Below are 14,033 nucleotides of genomic sequence, written 5' to 3'. Positions count from 1 at the left end.
GATCTCCAGCCCACCCATAACTCCACAAAGTCAGGAGAGGGCCCATGGTAACACACCATTCCACAAGCATTTCCTCTTCTTCCATCCCTGCCTCTGCCATCAGCAACTCCCCTCAAGGGGAAAACACAGACAAGGCAAGGGCAGGTTGCTTTTAGTTTTGCTTCTTTTTCTTCTGACAGCAATGTCATCTAGAAGTTACTGCTACACACTGAAGATGCGGCTCAGAAGCTACTGGATCTGAGCAGCAGGACATATGCATAGCAAAGAAATGACTCTTGGGAAAGCAGACTCAGATGAACAGTAAGTTACCTCTCAGAAAACATCAACCCCAAAATTTTGGTACCCTCCAACTACTAGGCTACATGCAAAGGCATGATTCCTTTCTAGAACACCCATGTTGTCCTGCTATACAAAATGGGAGGCATCAGAGTTGGGGTGCAAAAGATCTTTTGAATGTTGGCATTTTAGCTATCTTATTCTCACTTCGGTGTTAAAAATCTGCAGTCCTAGCCAGCAATCTTATCCTGCTATGTAAATCTTTTTAAACAAAATGCCTTAGTCAAAGCTTACTATTGTTAGGCCATATCAAATCAGTGTAGCAATTTGCCATCGGCATATCTTGATCTAATTATGTTCTGGAGAGAATCGAAATAGATCTAAAGAAAATTCAGATAATGGAACAGGCAAAACAAGAAAGGGAAAAGAGGAGCATAAACAAAAGATAAAAGAAGAACAGAGAATAAAGGATAAAGCTCTCAGATACAATAAAAAAAATAGGATTAAGTGATACTGAAATTGTGGGAGGTATGCACAGAGGCATCTCGTAGAGGAAAAACAGGAATTAAAAATGTTACCATCATCTGATGTGTTCCATGAAATTCAGTGTCATTCACTGAGATGTGAAAATGGTGTGCTTAGGAGTCTAACAAGAAGTCTGGCCTGAAACCTATGAGCAACCAATGCTCATTTGTGCTATGACAGTGGATTTCAGATGCAGTCAATGGAGACAAAACTTCTCCCTCCTATGGCTCTGCCTATGGCTGACATAATTGAACTGCTGGCATAAAGCTCACAAACAGGCCAAAATTCCACAGATACTTCCAGCAGAGGAAACATGTTAAATTTGGATCATGTTCAGTGGAGCTCTTTGTTCTTTTTAGTACACATCAGTACTAAAAATTCTGTGTGCTCCCCAAAATTGGATGATAATTCCTTTTCTTTCAAGATGAAGGGAACAAGAGTCTGTTCCGATTGCTTTTTAATGTCTATTTTTATAAGAAAACCCCAATTACTGAAGGCATTTTTCCATGTCCTATCCCATGATACAACTTTCCTCAGCACTCTCAGGATCCCAAGGATTAATAATCTGTAAATATAGCAAAATTAATTTATATATAGCAAAACTAATTATCAAGATTTTGCTATAACTTCTTTCCTCAAAAAAATCCAATCCAACCACAAGAGGAATATCTTTCCTGTCTTTAAGTACACACTTCGAATCCTTTAGTGCTGGAATTAGAAGGGATGTGTGAATCCAAGTAGTGTCAAAATACAAAGGATAGTGAATGAAAACCCACACCTTTGTAAAGGGAAACAACTCATTGTAATTTGCACCTCTTTTGCAAGAATACCCCTTGACAAATAGCTCATTGCAAAGAAATCTATTCAACATAAAAATATATCAAATTCATTCTAGAAATTGTAGCTAGACAACCACACAGAGGCAATTCTCAAATCATGGGGTGTGGTTTAGCTCTCCCATGTTAACATCAAGCTCTGTGATAAGACACAAAACCACCTTAAGAATACTATTTTGTCACTGGGAACACTCACATTGCCCTACAGAGCACCCAGGTATCAGGCTCTTTACAGAACAGCATAAGGGCAGTTCGGATCTACTGACTGGATAACCCAGATGTTTCTCCCTGCTGCTTCCCCTTACCTAACCTGCCCCCACTGAAAACAGCACTTTCAGAGGAAAGAACCCAGCCTCCCAGGCAGAGAAAGGCTGTCTGAAGTTTGAAACAGAAGCCAACAATATTACCAGGCCTAATCAAAGACTTTTTTTTTTTCCCCACTACTTTTTACAGTCATTTTCTTTGTACTTTTGACATCATCTTTGTTGGGAAGATTTATTGTCTGCTTTTAAAAATATCAGTTTGCAAGGGACACCAGATGGAGGGATCTCTGCACACTACTCTGAATGGGAAGAGTGTGAACATGTGCAATACAGTTAAAGCCTTTATTTCTCCAGGCCTGGAAAGCCACTTACAAACATCAATACTGAGGGGAAAATTCTTGAGGCAGTTCTATTCCAGACATGCTCTTTACAAGGTGCTCTGTGTTCTGAAGTTAGTGCCTTATAATTATTCACATTGATTCTGTCTCTTAATTTAAGAAGTAAAAATGAGATTATTTTAAGTATCTGAGCAATTAGGAGAGGGTTATTTGTTGATTGATAATGCATCATAAAATAAAGGTTTCAGACAAGAAATCATCTGAACACCAAATTTTGTTATTATATTAACCAGCCTTTCCCCAAAAAAAGAAAGAAAGAAAAAAAGCTCTGTTTACTATGTAACAAACAAAAGGGTCTGTTGCATCATCTTACAGTACTGGAATTGCTGCTGGATATCAGGGAAGGATAATAGGATAGATAAAGTTCTCTAAAAGAGAAAGCACCAGAACTGGCAGAAAGGTGGGGTGGGTCAGCCCTTCATTTGAATGTAAATGTAATTATGAGGCAGGCAGTTAGGCTGACGTCAGGCAAGATCTTGGTAAACCATTACCACCAGCACCTGGTAACACAGTTGGTAATAAAAGAGGATGAAGTAGAAGATTCCAAGCAGAGTGGCATTATTAGAGAAAAACCAAACACTATTCTTTTTAAGCAGCAAAAGAAAATAGGGAAGAATAAGATGTTGTGACAAAACCTTTACAATCTGGGACAATCATGTATGTGAGTTCCCTCTTGGATAAAGAGACCAGCATGTATCCAGGGGCTGCAAGGGGCAACAACAACCTGCCAGTGCAAAACTTTGTGTCTACTCCATCTTATTCTGACTACATGGGATATCATCATGTGCCAACTCTGGACAGCCACAGCCAGCCTGCTGGAACCTGGGGATCTCACTATGGCCCACAGAGGGAGGACTGGAATGCTTACGGCCCAGGACCTTCCAGCACAGTTGCTGCTGCACAAATCAACGGCTCGTCCCCGGGACAGGTCTCCTACAGTTCTGCTGATTACAGCTCCCTCCATCCCACTGCATCTGGGGGGTTACCTCCTGTAGATACAATTAATGCACAGCAAATCTCTCCCAACAGCCAAAGGCACAGCTCTTACGAATGGATGAGGAAAACGGTGCAAGCTAACACTTCTGGTAAGTGTCTGTTCCACTTCCAACCTCAGAAAGCATCTTCTGCTATCACTGATCTTAGAAATAATTAACTTTCCTTGCAGCACATAGGTTGGTGGGTCATTTATGACAGTTATTTAACCTACTGCTGTTTAATGCTCTTTTCACGAAATCTGCACTAGTTTCACTTTCATCCCTAAAGGCTTTATGGGGTTCCTATGGTGGAATGGCTGCTGTGTTTAGATACGGCTGCATCTCACTCCCATTCAGGAATCTTTGTTCTAACATTCTGGAAAGGATGAAAAACATGATAGATTGAGAACGTCCTGGAAAAACGAATGCAGCAACATTTAAGAGATTCAGGAAAAAACACTGCATTACTATTTCATGCCACCAAGTAAACATCAATTCAAAATCAGCTTGTTACATTTTTTCCAATACTTTTAAAGATAATTATATGCTCTGCTCCAACTGTAGCCATAATGCAATTTGCTGCTGTTGTTCCTATGTCTTTGATTTTTCTACCTAGATTTATTAGGTGAGAGGAAATATTCCTAGAGCAGTAATCTAACTTAAATGATCACCATAGACTATTTTGGTTGCAGACCACATCTCTCCTCAGTTAAGCTCCCTTTGCATTTAATTTCAAATCAGTTTCATGTGTTTTTCTCCTGTACCAAAATTTTGCAGCTTGCTACAATTACAAATCACTTTCTTGCAAGTCTCACTCATTGCTGTGCCTGCTTTTGTCAGAAGCTATGTGACAGATTAACCTTTCAGTGTATATTCCCAAGGTGTAAATTGGGTGTAGCAAGCTTTGCTAAATCTATTGTTAAAGTTAAAAGTAGTAAGAGTGTGTTAGAGAGCATCAAAGAAAATTCTCTAAAGAAAGAGGAGTAATTACAATTGGAGCGTTCTAGGAAGACACAGAAAATCAGCACTGCTGCTTGAGACACAATCCTCCCTGAAGAGGTTATTGCTCAAGAGCAAAATTAGCCTGGCAATTGTTTCTTAGTTATAAAGCAGATAAACACTTCTTTCCCACTGTTACTAAATCTCAAGTGCCCAGTGAACATGAAAATATCACAATGTAACCCTTCCACTTGTAGCCTCCACAAAGATCTTCAAAGTCAGGCAGATTTATAGTCTGTTTCCCCCCCTTCTGTATACTGATGTAAATCAACATCAACATTCATTAACATCTTTGGAGACTTCCAGGTGTAGAAGTGATGCAAGACTTGAGGGTAGATAAATTCAACCAAGACCACTGAATGTCAACTAGGCAACCCTGTCCCTGTCATGTTGGCACTGAATTTTATGTGTTAAACATCTAATTCCTCATTTTATAACTTACTGTGCAGACATGGAAGAACCTGAGAGGGTCTCATGTTCTTACTCAACCTTCCTGAAATATGCAATTCATGAAAATTCAAAATGTTTAAATTCAGCTCTAGTCTGAAAAGCACTTCCAGGGCATTTACAGACATGCTGAAATGCTTTATGAACTACAGCAGACAGGTGAAATAAGGCCTGTCATAGGTACATGTCCTGAGGCCATACATTCCTAGAGCCCAGTCCTTTGAAGTGTTAAAACCGGCTCAGGACTTCACACAACTGGGCTCAAGACATCAACCCAGCTTAAAAAAGGGTTTGGGAGAGAAAAGCACGAATGTGGTTTGGTAAAACAAGAAAATTCCCATATAGTTTTGGCTTTTTGATGGTGTTTTTAAAATAATGTTAACTGTGAAAACAGAACTGCCACATAAAAAGTTGTGAAAATGAAAGGAAATTCAAACAAGTTAGGCTAAAATTATGTGTGTAACAGCTACACATTAAATTATCACTGCTTTCTCCCAAAGATAATGTAAGAAAAGTTATTTGTTGTCATTACAATCACTCTTTGAAACAAATTTGCTCTTTTTTCCCTTGTTGCCATCACACGATTCATACTACCAAAGTAGCTACTGGCTTCTCCCTTTCAATATTACCATTGCTTAATACGGTTCAGTGCTCTGAAATTTCAGAATTACAGTCCTAAGCTTTACAAATAAATGTATCTATATACATAAATGTGTGCATGTCCTTAACTTCACTAGTGGCACGCGCTCACATGGATGTACGAGCAACATGGACTAACAGAGCAAAACACATCCTATTAAATGAAGGAACCTACTAAAATACTGTTCTAAAAACAATAGAAATTATTTGTGGGGGCAGATGTTGATGGGAACTTTTGCACACACAACCCCCCCTATTAAATACACTGTATTCTGATTTGATATTAGTATTTAGCATTTTATAACAAAAATTAAATTGCAGGAAGAGTGAAATGAAAAATCTACCTGACCCAAGTCAATTTTCTGGATAAAATATCATGGAGACAGAAGTACTATGTCCTTTGACAGATAAAACATGATTTGAAATTATATCTGCTCTAACTGTATATGCAGAACCAAAACGTTTTTTTCTGTCAAACACAGACACTACAAACATATGAGGGCAATAAGAAATTTTAAAATAGAAACATCACAAGTGGGCTGGTCTTCCAATAGAGGCTATGAAAATGAAATGGAACAACTATAGAATTGCTTGCAGTCTGCTCCTCTCTTTATTAATAATCAGCGACAAAATGCTCTTTTAGCTTCAGTTATGTGAGAGCACATTTTCAGACCAATTCATTTTTGAGAACTGTGTAATCAACAGTGTAAAATGTGTACTTTGTGAGGGTGAGTGAGCCTTCAAAGCAAGAAACACACCCAAAAGAAGATAGCTGCACAAGGGCCTAGAAAACTTCGCATGAAACTTCATCAAGGAGCAATCCTTCTCAAAAGAGGATGGACTACCAGGGGTCTGAACAAAAGGACATTATTTTTGCACTTTGCAATATCAGCCTCAGCTTATTTTTTCTGTTTTAATTACAGTCAATACATTCAATGTCTGTGTTTAAACAAGCAGTGATGTCCGAGTAATTCAGATTACATCACAGCAGAAATACAGCCAGAAAGCAAACTAGAAAAGCAGGGGTGGGGAAAGCCAGGTCTCCGCTCTAATGCTAATTTATTTTGCTTTGTAAACTGGTTGTGACATCTATTTTCCACTGGCCTACATTGTCTGGGGTTTTGAGGCCTATCTGTCATATTGAGGCAACAGACCCTTTTAACACTTCACTTTGCTTTGATATGCAGTCTTGTCTCTTCCTTCTCCCTCTTTTCTTCAGGAGTTATATTGCCGGAAAGGGTGATGATTTTCACAGCAAATAAAGAGGCCTTCTCCCAGCTTTATTGTCTTCAGAAGAAATGCTCTGTGAATTTTATGACCAAAGGGAATGGGGAAAACTATTCCTTTTCTCCACCCCTTCAAATCATGGTTATATTTGCTGATTATAGTGAAGCCGGAATAACCCTGTTGAATTTTAACTTGTTTTCAAAGATTACCTTCCAAGCCTTCAGTTTAGGGGGAACCTGCATATCTAAACCATTGTTAACATTAAAACTATCATTCAGAGCAAATCTTTGAAAGCCAACGATTTGTACCCTCAAAAAAAAGCAAACTTAGTTTGATGATTTGGTTTAGTCTTGCAAATTGAAGCTAGGAAATGTACACTAAAAGTCAGCATGGCACAGGGGAAAACATCCTTAATTATGCATACTTCAAAATGTCTTAAGCTATGTCTACCTCTAGCCTTCAGATAAAAATATCACAGTCTCTCAGTGCTGGTCCAAAATTAAAGAGAAACAAGGGAAAAATATTCCTTCATCTATTTCTGTCCTTTTTTTCCTCTGCTAAGATGAAAGAGTCTGACATTTGTTTAGGGCTTGTAAATTCCAAACCAATTGGCTTGTGTTTCTGAATGTGAAAGGGGTTCTTGATAAGATCTCCTTGTCGCTCCTTTGTGTGGCGTGTGCTTCATCTTAACACCTCAATGGATTTTAGGGAACCACTTTAAAGGAGTCTTTGTCCTACAGTTTGTCCCAGAAAACTCACATCAAAAAAAACCTGGGAAGATCAGAAGAAAAAGGAAAACTATCTATCTGGCTGTTGAAAGCCCAAAGGAGAACAAATAATAGTACAGAGATCACTCTTCAACTTACTATGTGTATAATTGTTTAAAAGTCTATGAAATTAGTGGTATTTTCTGACCATCAAGTAATGCTTCTTTTCACAGTATTTATCCAATATAACCAAGAATATTTCTTTGATATGTTAGAGAGAGGATGATACTTAAATCCTTTTACAAGTATTTTATTGCCTCATGATACAAATCACTTAAGTGCCCTCAACTGGAAAGGGAAGTCCTGCACACTGAATACCTCCAGCAATACCTCACAGGCACTAGGCAGCTGGTGAGACTCCACCTTTTGGAAAAGATAAACTCAAATAATTACTGAATTATAAGCATGTTCTGTGAACACAGAAGAAAGTGGAAACCATTTCTAGTAGGACATTTCCTTGTCTTAGAGGTGAGCTTTTAAAACTCAAATAATTAGGACTTGTTATAACTAAATCAATGACGACTGAACCTTGGTCTTGAAATCCTGTGTATTTATGCCTGCATATATATGGAGGTCATTTGAGTGAGTGCTGAAATGAAACCCCTTTAAGATCAAATACAGACAGCACCAGGAATGCACTGTTGTGAATTATTTAAGATGCTTCAGGGTGTTTTTCACTGAAGAGCTTTACATTGAAATGTATGTTTACAGAGAGAGGGACCTATAAAGGGAAGGACAGTCACTATAACCAATACTCCCTTATTCACTCTGCGCTTCGCATTCCTCCATCGTAACACACAAAACAAGTACTCTGTGGTTTAATTCATGTCTGTAAAATATTTGAAAGATGCTATAGAAATTAAAATGCAACACAGTAATAATATTTCTTTCTTAAACAGGTAAAACAAGAACAAAAGAAAAGTACCGAGTGGTTTACACAGATCATCAGAGACTAGAATTAGAGAAGGAATTTCACTGCAACAGATACATTACAATCAGGAGAAAGTCAGAGCTGGCAGCAAACCTGGGACTATCTGAAAGACAGGTACAAAGAAATTATCCACTACCTGTATGAAACCCTTCACCAGAAACTCCGACTGCTCAGGGACATGAGCAGCATCCACCTTATGTATCCATCACACAGTTTCTGAGTATATCTGACACAATATATGTACAGATACAAATTAATCATGGAATGGTTTGGGTTGGAAGGGACCTTAAAGATCATCTAGGTTCAATCTGCCATGGGCAGGCACACCTCCAGACCAGATTGCTCAAGGTTCTGTCCAACCTGGTCTTGAACACCTCCAGGGAAGGGGCACCCACAACCTCCCTGGGCAACCTGTTCCAGCGTCTCACCACCCTCACTGTAAAGAATTTCTTCCTTATGTCCAACCTAAATCTACCTGCTCTCATTTCAAACCGCTGCCCCTCATCCTACCACAACAAGCCCTTGTGAAAGTCTCTCCTCATCAATCCTGTAGCTCCCTGGAAAGCCGCTATAAGGTCTCCCTGGAGTCTTCTCTTCTCCAGGGTGAACAGCAGGTCAAGGGAGGTTCTCTTCCCCATCTACTCTGCCCTAGAGAGGCCTCATCTGGAATACTGGGTCCAGTTCTGGGCTCCCTGGTTCAAGAGAGACAGAAAAATACCAGAGAGAGTCCAACAGAGATTACAAAGATGCCAAGGGGGCAGGAACATCTCTGTGAGGAGAAAAGGCTGAGAGACCTGGTGCTGCTGAGCCTGGAGAAGAGGAGCCTGAGAGGGGATCTTCTCAATGCTCAGAAGGAGCTAATGGGTGGAGGGCAAGACTCTTTTGAGTGGTGCCCAGTTACAGGACAAGGGGCAACAGGCACAAACTGGAACCCAGGAGCTTCCGTTTGCATATCAGGAGAAACTTCTTTGCTGTGAGGGTGCTGGAGCCCTGGAGCAGGCTGCCCAGAGAGTTTGTGGAGTCTCCTCTGGAGAGATTCCAAACCCAGCTGGGACATGTGATGCTGGGCATGCTGCTGTGGGAGATTTAGCTTGGGAGTTGGACCAGATGATTCCCAGAGGCCCCTTCCAACCCCCACCATGCTGGGGTTTTAGGATTCTGTAACTTCCTAAAATCACCATGTTGGAGAACACACAAAGCAGAAGCTCTGCAGCCTGCAAATATAGTAACTGTTAAAATTCAACCCTCCTTACACAACAGAACTGCACTGGTTCTTCTGCATCTGGGAAATAGGGGAAGATTTGGTGGTATTAAATAAGGCATCTCATACCTTAGCAACCAGATTTATTGCCCTTCAGGTAAATTTAAGCAAGAGGCCTGTTTCTAGAATTTTACAAACTTTTGTTCTTGCTGAATGTACACCTAAATTATTCTCCTCTTTCAGTGGCCTCCTCTGCTTCAGCATTCAATCTGTGCGAGAACATGGAGTAGAGAGACACCAGTTGAGGCTGGAGGTATAAAAAAGCACAGATAAGCAATGCCATTTTAGGATCAAGCATTGTTTATAAATACATCATACTGCAGTGATGTTCAATCCCAGACTCATATAGTGGATAGATTAAACTCTGCAGACTCTAATTCGGCCCAGAAAGTAACTACAAAAAGCAAGTTTGTCACTGCTGGAATTAAGTTTGTAATACAGCTGCACTGGAGTTAAGAGAGCATTGCAATTATGAAAGATTCAAAGCCTGCACCTCAGTGTTATGCAAGCTGGCTGATTTAGAGCACAGACATGCCTGGAGTAACCAGCAACACTGCATAAAATCAGTTTCCTATTACAGAACTGTTGCTCTTAAAGCCATCTGATTTTTGACTGGAGAATTTCCTTCAGGCATAATGTAGAAAACCCACATCATCGACCTGCATTTCTACAGGACTGATGACAAAGTTAAATGCTTCTTACTCATCCTTACTAGCAAGGTTATAAAAGAAAACAATTAGAAAATAATACCGAGATTTCCAACACATATTGTATTCAACACTTTATAGGATGTAAGGACAACTGCTAAGTAAAAACATAAAAATTAATGATAAGCAAAACACAAATGGTGTTTTCTACTCATCCACACTTTCATGTAAGGAAAGAAAATAGAGATACTTCAACTGAAAGTAGATTTCAAACAGCCAAGCCAGGAGTCTTTACACAAGCCTGAGAAATTCCCTGTCATTAAGTAATGCTGATCTGTTTATACACATGCCATATCACATAGCTAGCTGTGAAATACAGATATATAGAGCAGTAACAAAAGAATCCCAAACTTCTAAAACACGTAAGAGTATGTATTCCAGTGTTTGAAGGGGGCTACAGGAGAGCAAGAGAGGGTCTTCTTACAACAGCGTGGAGTGACAGAACAAGCGCTAATGGCTTTAAACTGGAAAAAGTTGTACTGAGATTAGACATTAGGAAGAAATTCTTCCCCATGAGGGTGGTGAGGCACTGAAACAGGTTGCCCAGGGAAGCTGTGGAAGATCCAAGCCTTAAGAGTTCAAAGCCAGGTTGGATGTGACCTTGAGCAACCTTATCTAGATGGAGGTGTCCCAGCCCACAATAGGAGGGTCAAAAGTAGGTAATATTTAAGGTCCATTCCAACCCAAACCATTCAACAATACATACACATAAAACATCACTCACTCAAGGTTTGAATTAATCTGTAACATATATGATATAAAAACTTATTCTATAGTCTCATCTTTCTAAAGCCTGACACACACCACTCTACAAACTTAGGTGATGAACTGGGTGGACGCTGAATCTACTTGTGTAGATTGAATACTAAATTAGTAAGCTCACTTTACAGTTAGTCTAAGAGAAGAAAGGAATTGTCTACTGATTATGGTGCAGAAATACAAAGTAACCAAAAGGTTACAGAGTCAATATTTGGGGTTCTGATTGTTTGGGACTTTTTTGTTTGGGGTGGTTTGTTTGGAGGTTATATTTTTTATATTGGCTTTTGGCTTTGGTTTTGTTTAATCTTTTAATGTTTGTTAGGGTTTTAACACATCCCTATTTTTTCTTTGCTATTCTTACTGTACAAAGTTGACCACTGCTTTGAATTAATCAGCTCTCATTTATAACACCACAGGTGAAAATCTGGTTCCAGAATCGCCGAGCAAAAGAAAGGAAAATGATCAAGAAGAAAATATCTCAGTTTGATGGCAGTGGGGGCTCGGCTCAAAGTGATTCTGGTTCACTCAGTCCAAATGAAATCTCCAGTTCTCTGTTCCCCCTACCACATGGGATAAATGGATTACAGCCTGATGACATTCAACAGGTCATAGTTTCATAATGAACAAAGGGAAAAGGAAAAGGATAAAAGAAAAAGCAACACATCTTCTCTTGAAAACTCCACTTTGCAGAAGGCTGTTCTCATTTACCTGTCCTCAGAGTGTTGGTTTCTAAGTGCAGGATCAGGGACTACGATCACAGTATTTTAATTACTGCTGAAATCTCAGGGAACTTGTGCTGCTCAGGTTCATCACTCCAAATCTTTGAGTAGGAGGCAATTTGCTTCAGACACTGACCCAAAGAATGATACAACTGAAGATTCAGTAAATGTAGTTCTAGTCTGATCATATATATATATTTATATATATATACAGAACTGATTGTAAAGTACTATTGGCATACAAGATACTGAGTGTATTTGGTTTGTTACAGTCTATATCATTAGAGTAAACCATAGATGTTAATAAATACTCACACTGAAGTATCCTGAGATGAATGCTACTTTCTGAATATAAAAAAAAACAAAACATCTAAAACACTTAAACAGACTCATAGAATTGTTTTGGTTGGAAAAGATCTCTAAGAGCATCAAGTCCAACCATGAACCTAACACCACCATGACCATTAAACCATGTCCCCAAGTGCCATGTCCACACACTTCTGGAACACCTCCAGGGATGGTGACTCCACCACCTCCCTGGGCAGCCTGTTCCAACATGTGACCACTCTTGCAGGAAAGAAATTTTTCCATATATTCAATCTAAACCTCTCCTGGTGCAACTTGAGGCCATTTCCTCTCATTCTATCACCTGACACTAGCAAGAATAGACCAACCACCACCTCAGTCGAAACTCCTTTCAGGGAGTTGTAGAGACCAATAAGGTCTCTACCTCCTCTTCTCCACACTGAACAGTCAGTTCCCTCTGCCATTCCTCGTAATACCCAACAATGTTCCTACATCAACAGATTTAATGCAATAACTCCTATCTTCTTTGCCCTGTCTAACTGCAGCCATGCATGTCAATCTCCTAAGCCTACAGATTTACAAGATCACGCCACACCTGCCAGGATTTGTTACATACATCAGTAACTGCCAAATAGTTTGGAAAAACAGAAGTATTGGTTCGATCTTCAGTAAGTGCCCTTATTGCTGCTCAGTAGTAGAATGGAAACAGGGCTGTTACTGCCAGCAAACCACCACAAAACAAATAAAGAATCTATTTAATGTCTCTAAACCTTTAAAGTGAAATAGCAGCAATCTTGGGTCACTGATTTTTTCCATGACACTTATTTTGGGCTAAAAGCAAGAAATTTCCCAAAGTAGCTGACACTATTTCAAGCTGTTATCAAAGCTTACCACTCATACCATCACACCACACATAACAAAGTGTTCACTCCTGAAAGAGCACAAATTAAGGAGAATCATGCTTACAGTGTGGTCAGTTTTAATTATTGGTCCATGTTAGCAGGTGAAGGTAGCAACAGCATGTGGGAGACAACTGGTGAGGCCAGGAAAAGTAGAAATAAATACCAAGGCACGAAAAGGGGATCTGAGCAACATCATCTATTCAAAGATGTCCCTGCTGACTGCAGGGGGGGTTGGAGTACATGACCTTTAAAGGTCCTTTCCAACCCAAACCATTCTGACTTTAAACGAAATAATTTTAGAAGTCAAATGGGAATTTGACTGGGATACAAAGCATTTAAAATCAACCTTTACAATAAAAGTGTTTTCCTTTTTCATGAGCTTCACCCTGATTTCTTTCCATCAGGTCTATTTTAAATAAATATTTTAAATAGATATTCAAAGCATAACTTAATAAAAAATTAGAGGAGACAGTCTCTTCCATGCAGATTATCTTCTCTGGCTACAACTAAGTCATAGAAGAAGTTCTTTCCCCCATCTAGATCATAATATCCCTTTAAATCAAAGTGCAGTGGCACAGCTGTTCCTTAAAATAATCAAAAAAAAAAACCCAAAACACTAAGTGGGCTCATTTTTAGTAAACTTGATTGCAGAGTGATTAAATAAGCAGTTATATCACCGGCTCAGGAGGATGTTAAGGCATAGAGGGGAATATGGCTAACAGCTGAAACAAGAAAAGTCCTCCTCTGATTCTCACAGAGTTTGGACATTGTATCTGACTGTAGCCCACATCAGTAATTTTTCTTTCTGGCCAGAAAACATTGTCCCAGCCCAAGATGTATTAACAGCCCATTAAAGACTACACCACAGCCTGACAGGAGTGCATCTGACATCCATGTCCTCCCAAGATGACCACGGGAACACACGGCTGAGGCTGTGCTGTTGGGAGGACGCCATCACTCCTCTTTTCTGGGCAGCTGTGTTTGACTCTTTTGCATTGCTCACATAAAGGTAAAGCTTCAGAGGATGTGATCCAGTTCTTTGTGTTTGATTTTTGTATTTACATGGGTGCAAAGGAATACTAAAGGCTATAAATAAC

At 39.5% G+C, this 14,033-nt stretch overlaps 1 protein-coding gene across 1 annotated transcript; it reads left to right on the top strand.

Moving 5' to 3' along the window:
• The first annotated feature begins 2,953 nt into the window (after nucleotides 1-2,953).
• LOC104300131 (homeobox protein CDX-4) lies at nucleotides 2,954-11,629 on the top strand. Its single transcript, XM_009900380.2, has 3 exons — nucleotides 2,954-3,383; nucleotides 8,251-8,396; nucleotides 11,426-11,629. Exons 1-3 carry the CDS (start codon nucleotides 2,954-2,956, stop codon nucleotides 11,627-11,629), a joined length of 780 nt encoding a protein of 259 aa, XP_009898682.1.
• The last annotated feature ends 2,404 nt before the right edge of the window (nucleotides 11,630-14,033 follow it).

Source organism: Dryobates pubescens, chromosome 18, assembly GCF_014839835.1.
Source record: "Dryobates pubescens isolate bDryPub1 chromosome 18, bDryPub1.pri, whole genome shotgun sequence".
NCBI lineage: Eukaryota > Metazoa > Chordata > Aves > Piciformes > Picidae > Dryobates > Dryobates pubescens.
The sequence above is the reverse complement of the archived record's forward strand: the minus strand, read 5'-3'. Positions and strand labels throughout refer to the sequence as shown.

What these genes read in the sequence shown, in the direction of transcription:
- LOC104300131 (XM_009900380.2), top strand. Translation starts at nt 2,954, where the DNA reads ATGTATGTGAGTTCCCTCTTGGATAAAGAGACCAGCATGTATCCAGGG. An exon ending in GGTGCAAGCTAACACTTCTG is followed by an intron (nt 3,384 to 8,250) that starts GTAAGTGTCTGT and finishes TTTCTTAAACAG; the next exon opens with GTAAAACAAGAACAAAAGAA. An exon ending in TGGGACTATCTGAAAGACAG is followed by an intron (nt 8,397 to 11,425) that starts GTACAAAGAAAT and finishes ATAACACCACAG; the next exon opens with GTGAAAATCTGGTTCCAGAA.